The sequence below is a fragment of the Myodes glareolus genome, chromosome 2, assembly GCF_982192425.1.
Source record: "Myodes glareolus chromosome 2, mMyoGla1.1, whole genome shotgun sequence".
NCBI classification, from domain to species: Eukaryota; Metazoa; Chordata; class Mammalia; order Rodentia; family Cricetidae; genus Myodes; species Myodes glareolus.
Genome location: NC_142027.1, coordinates 97,829,069 through 97,840,304, shown reverse-complemented (window position 1 = coordinate 97,840,304; position 11,236 = coordinate 97,829,069). Strand labels below are relative to the sequence as shown.

At 55.3% G+C, this 11,236-nt stretch overlaps 1 protein-coding gene across 12 annotated transcripts in view; it reads right to left on the bottom strand.

Moving 5' to 3' along the window:
• Nucleotides 1–213: 213 nt before the first annotated feature.
• Arvcf (ARVCF delta catenin family member) overlaps nucleotides 214–11,236 on the bottom strand; it is a 52,464-nt gene continuing 41,441 nt past the window's right edge. For 2 of the 12 annotated variants that reach the window (XM_048452296.3, XM_048452302.3), the window contains 17 exons: nucleotides 10,626–10,784; nucleotides 9,940–10,466; nucleotides 8,542–9,041; nucleotides 7,722–7,905; nucleotides 7,113–7,230; nucleotides 6,729–6,900; nucleotides 6,156–6,170; nucleotides 5,321–5,392; nucleotides 4,015–4,142; nucleotides 3,636–3,786; nucleotides 3,177–3,375; nucleotides 2,959–3,070; nucleotides 2,781–2,868; nucleotides 2,401–2,478; nucleotides 2,089–2,174; nucleotides 1,401–1,520; nucleotides 214–989 (listed from right to left, as the gene is read on the bottom strand). In XM_048452296.3, the coding sequence (XP_048308253.1) occupies nucleotides 1,413–1,520; nucleotides 2,089–2,174; nucleotides 2,401–2,478; nucleotides 2,781–2,868; nucleotides 2,959–3,070; nucleotides 3,177–3,375; nucleotides 3,636–3,786; nucleotides 4,015–4,142; nucleotides 5,321–5,392; nucleotides 6,156–6,170; nucleotides 6,729–6,900; nucleotides 7,113–7,230; nucleotides 7,722–7,905; nucleotides 8,542–9,041; nucleotides 9,940–10,466; nucleotides 10,626–10,784 (2,697 nt within the window). In that variant the 3' untranslated portion in view covers nucleotides 214–989; nucleotides 1,401–1,412. The remainder of the gene's footprint in view (nucleotides 990–1,400; nucleotides 1,521–2,088; nucleotides 2,175–2,400; nucleotides 2,479–2,780; nucleotides 2,869–2,958; nucleotides 3,071–3,176; nucleotides 3,376–3,635; nucleotides 3,787–4,014; nucleotides 4,143–5,320; nucleotides 5,393–6,155; nucleotides 6,171–6,728; nucleotides 6,901–7,112; nucleotides 7,231–7,721; nucleotides 7,906–8,541; nucleotides 9,042–9,939; nucleotides 10,467–10,625; nucleotides 10,785–11,236) is intronic. The other 10 variants (XM_048452297.3, XM_048452303.3, XM_048452299.3 and 7 more) reach the window with 7 other exon arrangements.

Sequence of the window (11,236 nt, the reverse complement as noted above, 5' to 3'; positions counted from 1 at the left end):
TTCAGCTGATCCCACCTGTGTCTCTCCTGGGCTGGGGGTGCCAAAGGAGCCAAGGTAGATAGAAGTAAGCCTTCCCCCACCCCACCCCCACTGCAAGGGGACTTCAGGAAACTATGTCGTCGCTAGGTGGCAGCAGTGGCTCAGTTAACCCAGTGGTATAACTGTAGTCGGAGGTGCCCGCTGCTTTAGTGAGCTGAGTCAGAAGACAGGGAGTTTCTTTGCTTCTTTTTAATCTTTAAATTTTCTTACAAAATTTTCAATGTTTGCTGATACAGTCTTATTTTGGTTTCATTTTGAATGCTTTGTGTCAGTTTTCTTCATTGTTAAGTCCCAAACAGCAGGCACTGAAGAGCAGTTCCCTGCTACTGCTGGCACTCAGGCCCCGAGGTTACTTGAGGTTCTAGGCAGATGCAGATGCAACAGCCAGAGTGGCCCCAGCCACAGGCAGCTCAGGAGGAGTACACAGCAGAGGGAAGATGTCCTAAGAATCCAAGGACAGGGGCTGGGGGCAAGCACAGCTTGCCCCCCAAGTTGTCTGCCTCCTAAACGTCCCTGCCTGGACTCTCTTGGAGCAGCCCTCACTGTGGTCAGCCTGCATGCACGGTAGTACTCCAGCCACCCTTAGCCCAAGTTCTTTCCAAATCCCCCCCTCCCCAACTGTCCCACTGCTTGCTCCAGGACCTCCACTCCAGGCTCTATTTGCTCTTCTGTGGCACTGTGTGTGGGGACCCCCACCCCTCTCTCCCACTACACAGCACCATGTCAGTAAACAGCTAACTCAGGCCTGGAGAGTTAGATCAGGAGAGTGGATGGGAGGGGAGGGTACAACAGAAGGGATATTCATAAAGTCAGGCCCTGGCGTGGGACAGGAGGTTTAGCCAACCCGCCACATAGGGGTGGGACTCCCGGCTCCAGGATTGGCTCTGCTCAAGATGGCCCTTCCAACTATTGCGATGTGATCCCTAAGAACAAACAGCTGGGCCAGGGCCCTGCAAAAGAAGACAAAGACAGATGCTGTAGCTGGGAACCCAGAGAGGCAACAGAGCCAGCAAAACGTAGCAGAGTGACTTGGGAGCCTCCACACAGGGCAGCTGCCTGCAGAGGCCACACAGAAGCAGTGGCTGTGGATTGAAGGGTGGGCCATGCCAAGAGCCTTGACAATAGGGCCAGTCCTGTTTAACTGGTCTTCAAAGGGTCCTGTGATAGGGGTATTTGAGGAAATAGAGGGCATGTCTCCTCAGGACCCTGATCTCTGGGGGCAGGAACAGGCCTGTGAGCTCTGGGAGAGTCCTCCTGGGTCCTGCCAGGGCTCACACAGGGAGCTCAGACAAGCAGCAAGCAGAAACAGACAAGAAGCCCCAGTCCTCGGATGGGAAAACCAACCAAATGAAGGAACATACCAGGCATGCAAGCTAGACCCAGGAGTCAACAGGCTGAGGCTTAGCATCCCCCACGGCGTCCACCAGCCTGACTGAGGGCCTGCTGGGCCCAGGCGGAGGGGCCTTCCTGCCAGGGTCGGGCTGTAGTGCATGGCAAGTAGGCAGACAGAAGTTAGAAGCAGGAAAACAAAGCAGGTTAACTGCAACTAAGGGCAGGCTAGGCTGGTCGATGTGGACAAGGAAGGGGTATGATATAAGGTGGGCCTGCCAGGCAGTACAGGGAAGTGACACTCTGGAACTAGGGTGGCTCACACTCCGTATGGGTGGCACATGGATATACCAGAGGCTGGTACATGAAGCCAGGATACTGGCACAAAGTAGGTGGCAGACGCTTTCCTTTCCAGGGGACCACAGTGGATACCCTGCCCCCCACACACATAAAAGAAAGGTACAGATCCACTTGCTCAGACTTTGGTCCTGTGCAGCCAGTGACCAGGCAGAGCTGCCCTGTCCATTCCTTTGTGCAGGTGTTTGCACTGAACCCCTCAGTACCACAGTCCACTGATGTATGGGCTACTTTCTGGGTCTTGCAAGTGAGTGCCACCCCAGCCACGTTCCAGAGCCCTGATCAAACTTAGCACTACATGGCTGTTCTCTTGACAAGCCCCAAACATATAGCCTCTCTGGGTACTTGCTCACTGTCACTCACTTTCAACAGTTCCTTCTCTGAGGTCTCTCCTGTGGAGTCACTGCCCAGTGTCCTCCGTTCCCTCCGGTCAACTGTGGCATACCCATCTGTAGAATGGAACAGAGCAGGGAATGAGGGAGCCCTGGGGAAGGCACCACAGGGACAGGTGATCTTTCAGTCCAGATCAGAAAATCCTGGGACAGGGGACTTTGGATCTCAGTGCCAGATCCAACCAGCCCTGAGGCCTCCACACTACCTCCCCACATAAAAAAAAAAAAAAGACATTTTACCATTTTATCTTCCCAGCCCTCTTCCCTGCACACCTGCACTTACCTGGACCAAGTGTATCCATGAGGATCACATCTCGGGGGGCTGACTTCTCCCCATCTGCAAGGCATGAGCAGTGTCTATCTGTGAGCAGTGGGCAGGCATAGGGAGGGCAGTGCAGACAAGCTTGCCACAGGACAGTCCTCAGTGACTCTAACACTTAGCACTCCTTTCCAGTCTCTGCCTGCTGCCACCACCCTGGCTTCCTGGGCAGCCAGGAAGACGAGTTCCCAGGAGGCTGACTGCATGAAAAGCCTCAAGCACTGAGCCATCTTAACAGGACAGCCCTGTCTCCCCAACCCCACCGACCTTGTGCATTAGCAGATGGGAGCTACTCCTAAGCTTCAGGGATAAGTTCAGTGTCCTCCTCCCCAGCTTGTGCTCACCAGGGTTCTTGTCCACCAGTGGCAGTGTGCTGTCATCAAAGCCCCCAGGGCTTGGTGTTCCTTTGTGTCCTTTGGCAGTGCTAGCAGACTAAGGAGGCACAAAACACAAATAAGAGGTAAGGCCCATAACACTCCTGCTTGGGGCAGACCTGGCAAAGAGAAGGCGGGGCAGCTGCACCTGGAAGCGTGTCTTATTCCAGCCATCCTTCTGTAGGGCTCCTCGCAGCTCCTTGTAGCTCCACACAGTCTGTAGCACGTGCGATGCAGCCTTGGCCTCCCGCACAGACTGGCTGCAGCAAGCAGCAGCCAGGGTTGGGGTCAGTGGTCTACCTCTTACAGTCTCCCTCCACCCCTCCCAAGCCCACCCCGCCCTCAGCAGACCCTGCTCTCACCCACCTGGAGGCCACAAGTGCCACCAGTGCAGGCACACCACGGGCCTGCAGGAGGGAACGAGCATTGTCCAGGCTATCGGACACAATCTCATGGATGGTGTTGAGCACAGCTACCACCGTATCCTCCTCCAGGTGGGCACTAGGGTGCGTAGGTGCCTGTGCATTGCGAACATTCCGCACCAGCTCTGTCATGGCATAGCTCCCTAAAGGTGGGGTCAGATGTTAGGACACATCTCTGCCCTACCCCTGGGGGAAGGAACAGTATTCAGACAGAGGATATTACCAGGACTGCCACAACCTCTAGGGCTTTTAAAAGGTTGAGCCTCAAGGACAGAGAGGAAGACTTAAGCTCCCACAGTCCAACATAAGACCAGCCCAACCACATGGGCCCATCCTCCAACAACCTGTCCCCAACACCAGTCCCCCTTCACAAGCCCTGGGTCAGACCCATCAGCATCCTCACCAATTAGGTCTTTGTTACGCTGGTCGAGTGAAAGGTTGCGCAATGCAATGGCGACAGCACGCACCACCTTGTCAGTCTCAGACTGTAGCAATTCCACCAGCACCGGCAGCCCACGTTCCTTGCGTACTGTGGCACGGATATATGTGGCCCACTGTGAGGGTGGCACACGAGGTGACTACTCAGAGGGGAGTTACCTTGCACAACTCCACACCAACCACACTGGCCAGGGCACAGTGCTCAGAGCCACCTGACCCTGAGGATGTGCTGTCCCCTCTCCTCCTACTGGCCCAGATGGAGGTAAGGGCTCAAGGCAGAACCAGTAGGGTGTCTGGAATTTCCCTGTCCAGGTCTTGCCCTCCCTGCCGGCCTGACTCCTCACCGTCCAGTTGCCAGCACTTAGGTTTTGCAGGGCACCAGCTGCAGCTTCCAGGGTGTTGAAGTTCCGGCTCTCCGTAAGGAGTGAGAGGTAGAGACGTACCACCTCGGGCTGGTATAGCAGCTCAAAGCCTAGACACAAGGCAATGGCAGTCCATCAAGGTTTAACTCCCCGCTCCTGCAGCCCCTTCTTATTTATTTTTCCGAAGCTAGGGTAGGCTGCAGGGGCGGATACTGAACAGTCCAGTCATGTTTAATATCAATTAGTGTCCCATTCAGCCAGAAGGCAGAGTGGGTATTCCTTCCTTAACCCTGCTTGCAAAGAAATGGTACTGGGCTCAGCTGGTAGCCTGCACATCCAGGAGGGATGGTAGAGGGAGATGGGCACTGGGCTACTTCTTTAGCAACAGAACTCACCTTCCCTGGGTGTGACAGGGCAACACCCCTAAACACAAGGCTCACCTACCCTCTCTGACAATAGGGGCCACTTTCACTAGTAAGTAATAGACTGTATAGTTAGGACCCCTGCATCCCAGGCAACCATTCCAGGCTCCCCAGCAACTGAGTCCCAGCCTGGCAGCAAGGTGTCCAGCAGAAGGCCTCAAGGATACAAGCTAAGATGGCTTCAAGCCTGTCTGTGTGAGACCAGAGCATCTCCCTAGCCCAGGACATTACTCCCACACCACACATCGCATCTCACCTCTTCCCTTCCCCTTGTGCCCATTCTCCCTCCACTCCAGCCTGCTGGGTCTCCTGCTCCCCAAGTTCTCCAGACACATTATCCTCTCAGGGCATCTACACAGGCTGGCTACTGGGCCTGAGCTCTTCCATATCTCAGTTCTCTGGGCATCTGGGTTATTCTGATATCCTGGGCCCCACCAAGGTAATCTTTTCTCTCACTACCGTCAGTTCCCAGTGCAAAGCACAATGTCAGTGCACACTGAAGTCCAGCAGACGTAACAGACAGCAGGGGTGATCCACCCCGGACTGCAGAAACCCATCTTCAGACCTTGACCCCTGGGTCATACCCTCTACAAGTAATATGACTGAGTCACCGCCAGTGTCCCTCCAATCCACCTCACTTGCTGAGACTGTGAAAGTTTACCTGATAAACACCTGTGCACACTGACTGAACCCTCAGGCCGTGTCAAGCCCCAACCATTCTTTAGAAAACTGAATACTGATGAATGAGGTTGTTTGTTAATCTGACCCTCCAGCCCAGTCTTCTAGGCCTGCTCAATGGCACAAAGCCTTGACCCCTCGCCAGCACAGGCCCCAGGCTCCCCAGCTCTGCCTCTTTACCCATTCACCTTTGGCAGCCTCAGTACGTTTGGGCAGGTCCAGTGTGTCAAAGTTCCGGTCCATCTCTCCATCCTTCTTCCCTGGAAGAGAAGGGTGGTAGGCACTGAGGGGTACATCCATGAGGGACAAGTGTATAGGGGGCTGGGTACTAAGAATACCCTGGCAGAGATGTTCTGTCCTCAGAGTAAGGAAGCAGGCTGGCCCAGGACATTGGTGGCAGTGGAGCCTAGCAATGGCCTAACCTGAGTACCTAGACCTCGCCTCTCATCAGGGTCAGTGACACAGCATGCTAAGCTACAATGCAGCAGGACTGGGCCAATCTTTACTGTACTGAAGGATAACCGTATCTAGGCTGAGCCCTATAGATGCTAATTGAACTCTTAGCCCCTTCTAGAGCTGAAGGAGCTCTAGCAGGCAGCAATCCACTGCAGATGACCTGGTACCCCTTGCCCTGCTTACCTGATAGTACTTCTGTGCCACCTATCACCCACTTCATCAGAGAGGCAGATGGTCCCCTGGTGCTGGCCACTCCCTGGACCCTGCCCACTGTTTGCTGTGTCCCAGTGCTGCCTTGGTAGTTTGTTCTGACTTTGTAAGCAGCAGCCCCTGGGCCTCCCACCAGTCCAGAGCCAGCATTCCAGCCTCTGTCATGTCTATGCTGTTGTCATGGAGATGGCTGCCCTTCCAGGGGACTGGGGGTGGGGCAGGGCCTGGAGGCTGGAAGGCATCCCAGCTGCCCTATAGTTGTCATGGAAATAACTGTCTGAGCTTAGGGAACATGAATGTCACTCTGTTGCCCACTGCACTTGCCAGACCTGGACAGCAGAACAAGCAGGGACTCACCTTGGAACCACTCCTCTGGGCGGCCGGAGGAAGCACAGGAAAGAGGAGATGAGCCTCAGCAGCAGTACCCTCCCATGACTCGTACTCCCACCCATGCCAGGCCAAGCAAGCAAGCTAGCTGTGCAACCTCATTCCAGGAATTCTGGGGGCTCAGTATCCATAAGGCACAGGGAAGACCTATGGTCAGCGGCAGGTGAAGGAAGTACGCCTGTCCCACTGCCCACTGCTGGAGGATGCAGGTACCCGACACCTGTACCTTGCAGGTGCTAAGGGTCCCTGTCCAAGTGGAGGAAAGGGGGATGATTACAGGCAGTTGTGTGAACAGCCAGGCAGTGTCCTTTGTGGCCCCTCAGAATCCTTCCCAAGAGTAGAAAGACAAAAGTAGATACTACACCATGGCCCACAGAAAAGGATTAAGGTTGGGCCTTGGGTCTGCACCTTTCCCAACTTTGTGCATGCCCATGGGGGCTGACTGGATGTCTTCTAGCCTCCAGGAACACCTGCCGTGGACATGGAAAGCCCTGAGCCCTGGGACCAGTGGGAATGAGATATATCCCAGGCTCACCCACCCACCTTTGGCCTTTTTGCCACCAAAGCAGCTGGCTTCATCCTTCCTCCGATGCTGAGAGGCTGTAGCACTGCCCTGGATCCCAGGCTCAGGTTCCTGGTACCTGTCAGCTCCTGGAACCTCCTTGTGCACGTGGTAGGACAGGTTCCGCATGATGCACACGCAGTTCTCTACTGACTGTGGGAAGAGGTGGCCTGGTTGGGACACTGGACAAGGCGCTGTCAGCCTAAGCTGGGGGAACTGCCTGAGGGACCATATCCCCTGCCCTGGGTAATTACTACCTGCTCCCACTGCCATTCTAGGGAGCTCCCACACCCTTGGGTCCTGTTCCTGTGGCCCTTGGGCTCTGAGAACTTGAAAGGAAGGCTGCTTCCATCTGTCCCACCCACCTTATTGTCTGTGTCCTTCCTGCCCACAGCGGACTGCAGGGCATGCAGGAGTGCGTCCACCAGCCCTTCACACTCGCGGAGTCGCCGCCGGGCTTCTGCACCATCTGAGCTCACATTCCTGGGTGGAAGGGAGCAGGACCACCAATGACCCCTATTCTTGCCCCCACAGAACTCCCCAGCCCATTAGGCCTCAGTGGCTTTCATCTGCACAATGGGTCCTCTGGATCACAGTGAAAGAGAACAGGGTGACCTGACTGCCCTGGGCAGTGGGGCCTTGTATCTGTGGGGGAGAAAGTAGATTCCCTGGCTCCCAGTTGGCTTGGAATAGGATAGAGATGGGCCCCAAGAGGCCAGAATCCATGATATGCAGGCAAATCTGCCCCATTGCATCAATACCAGGACCCTGCAGGGTCATGGTGGTATCAAACTGACAGACAAGCAGGGCTTCAGAGACTTAGGAGTTTGTCTGTGGGTGCGAGGACAATGCCACTGGAAAGCCCAGAGACTTAGGATGTGGTTCAAAGCTCCTAAGATTGGACAAGTTGGGCTGTGAGCATGGCAGCTCCTGACACCCTGCAGATCTGGCCTATGCCCCACCCCTGCCCACACCTCAGGCAGCCTGATGTGTTCTTGAAGACTGTTGTCCACTCGGCATCCCGGGGCTTCGAGTCTTCATTAGGCTCTCGCTCCCAGCCTGAGTGGGGCACGATGACCTCATGGGTCAGCGTCTGTAAGCCGTGGTCAATGATGACCATCTTCAGGGGCTCATAGGATGACAGGTTCCAGAGTGTGCCTGTAATGTGCCACTAGTCAATACTGTTGACCATGGCCCTCCTGCCTTGGCCTCCCCAGGGATGACACTTGTGATCTTTCCCTCCTTGTCCTCCAGCAGGCACATGACGCTAACATAGCTGCCATTAGGTTTTTGTTTCTTAGGTTGTGCCAGGGATGGCACCTAGGGCCTGTGCACATTAGGCAAGCACTGCCACTGAGTGACACCCAGCTCACTCAGTAAGAGTTAGAAGCAGTAAAAGTTGTAAGAGGTTCAAGGGCCCCACAGAGCCTAGGCAAGATGTACTGGCAGCACCTAATGGTAGCTTTCAGCTAACAGGGAAGGGACAAATTATAAGAGAGGCATAGCCAGTGACAGTTTATCCCATCCAGTCCCTGCCACATGAGCGGGTGGACTGGCAAATGCTCCTAACACCAAAGGGTTGTGATTTGGCCCTGTGACCCCCCCCAAGCTCTTCACAGCACAAGCTCTATCTTGTACTTACACAGGTAAGGGAGCAGGGAGGTGGGGTCTGGTGCCAGCAATCCCGCGACTGAGAGTTGGGGACCCATCCCAGCACCTGGGTCTGCTATACTTCTGTTTCCCCACTTACAGGCTAAGCCATGCTCTTATCGGCCATGGCCAAGGCCCACTCACCAGTGACCAGCTCACGGACCTCATTGTCACGGGCAGCCCGCAGCAGGCGCACCAGGGCTGGCACACCCCCACAGTCCCGGATGGCAGCCTTGTTGTCAGCATCACGACCATAGGAGAGGTTGCGCAGCGCCCCACAGGCCCGGCGCCGAACCTCAGCCCGAGGGTGATCTAATAATGCCACCAGCAGAGGCAGCCCACGCAGCTGCCGCACTCGCCGCTTGATGCCCTCGTTCTCAAAACAGAGATGCTGCAGGTAGGCTGCTGCATTGGCTTTCACAGGGTCCACAGGGTGCCGCAGCATGGCCAGCACCTCTGGCAGCTCAGGGTCCCGCCAGCGTGGCTCCTTGCGGGCACTATCCACTGAAGGCGAGCGCCGCACTACTCGGTCCAAGCTACCCAGGCTGCCCCTCTCAGGCTGGGCCAGAGGAGCCGTTGCTGCTGAGAATGGAGGCCGCTCCTCTATCAGTTCACCAGCATCATCTGCTGTGTCCTCAAAGGCCCTGTGCGGGGGTGAGCAGGTCCTGTCAACACCTTCACAGTCGTCAGTAGCCCTACCCCCTACCCTGTTCAGGGGTCTGGAATTCTCTGCTAAGAGGAACTGACAGCATTTTGTATCTCAGCTCCAAACACAGTGTGGACACCAAGAATTCTACCCCAGCCCAGTCAGTGCAAGGTCAGGGTTACAGACAAATGCAGCCATTAATGGACTTACATCCCTCAGGAATGTCCACTCATTAACAGTGTTACTTAACCATGGCTTAATGTGGCTTGATGTGGCATCTGTCAGTGACAGGGCAGGAACCTCACCTCCTTTCTGTAACATCAGCTCACTATACCAGCATGTAAAGGGTAGAATATCCTCCCCGAGAATGGCCACTCCAGTCAGACCATCTGATGAGGCATGTCTTTGGCTCTCAGTTGCCCTAAGAACTCTCAAGCTCACTTCTCAAGGAAGGGGTTGAAGTTAGGAAGGTCAGGTAATTTGCCCAGAGTCACAAAGCCAACTCTAGACTCAGGTTGTGGTCATGTTTCCATGTTACAGATATAACATGGGAAGGGCATAAAGAGTGGGATCAAGGGCCATGACAAGAAGGACCGAGCCTCTGGGTCTCAGCTAGGGTGTATGGTGGAGACTCCGGCATAGAAACATCAGAGGCCTCAAGCAGAGTCAGACCATAAGCATCTGAAGCCTGGGTCTTCATGGGCAGCTGGCTATTAGGACAGAGCCAGCTTCAGGCAGCGACACAAGCTTACTGCTTATCATCCCAGGCCTGTTCCTGAGAAGAGATGAAGCCAGTTCTAACTGAAATGTAGCCTGCTGACCTGTGGGATACTCTGTAGCCGGAAAGTGGAAGGCAGAATCCCCAGAAGAGGCAATCACAAGCAACAGGTGCTCACCTGGCGCGAAGGCCCCGCCCATACTCAGGTCTCCTCCTTGCTGCTGTGCCATAGTCAGGCTCCAGGTCAGGGCCACCTTCATCATCGGCAGCCAGGCTCCGTGTATCATCCTCAAGGCCATATGGCTCTGCTTGGAAGTGCTCAGGCAGAGAACGGCCACTTGGTGGTCCAGGCTCAGAGCCCATGGGGAAGGCTTCACGGCGGCCAGGCAGTGTAAAGCAACCATCACCAGACCCCGGGCCCAAGAGACCAGTACGCGGAGGCCGTACCCCAAGCCCTCGGGACAGGCTGCCATAGCTTGGGATATCACGGGGCTCGGGGCCATCAGGAAAGCCACCTCCGCTGCTGAGGTAGGCTCGGGAGAGTGTGGCTGCTGGGCCACCACCACGCAGAAGGAAATGACGATCCAGGGGCCCATCAGTAAAAGAGCCAAGTGAGGGGCCACCGTCCAGCAAGGGGAGTCCATCTGGGCCCAAAGGTACCTGGCGTACTGTCCTTGTGGTCACAGTCTTGACTGTCTTGGTGACCTGATGGGTAAGAAAGTAGCATATGGGCATGGTGGACAGTGCCAAGGTTCTCTATCCAAACAGCAAGTGGTCCTTAGGGGGCCAGCTCACATGCCTGTTCCACAGAGGGAGGGCTGTGGTTGTCCCAGCTTCCCTCTTCTTGCCTGGGCCCAGCCATACCTTAGTCTCAGTGCGCCGGGTTGTACCATCTTCTGATGTGACAATGGACACATGGGAGGTGGGCGTGCCAGGGTCTTCCTCCACTGTCACTGTCTCCTCCAGCACCTCAGGTGCCTCTGGCATCGTGGCCAGCGATGCCTGGCTACCCGGGCTCTGCTCCTAGGAGAAGGGTATCAGAAGTCAAAGCTCCATGCCCCACAGACTCTGCCTTGGATTTCTGCCTAAAGAGGAACAAAGAAGGTCCTGCAAGATGTTCTGACATCACTATCTCCTCAGGCCAGTCTTCCTCCCCATCCTACTCCATAAACCCTGATGGCCAAGGCTTGGAGTCACAGTTTCAGCACAGTTCCCACAACCCTGTGCCAAGATCAGCCAAGAGTGCTCACAGTTCCGAGATACCCACCTTCTAGAGTACAACAGGCATGCATCCACAGTGCTACAATACCCTTGCTCCTTCGGCCCAAATGCTCTTGGGACATGGGGACCAGGTATGGTATCAGACACTAGACATGGATTCCTGCCTTGCCACCGCCCTGCACAGAGGCATGACTTGGAAATCCCAGGAAAGACAGGTAAGGACTGTGGCTCACTTGTGTTAGTCAGATTAGCCA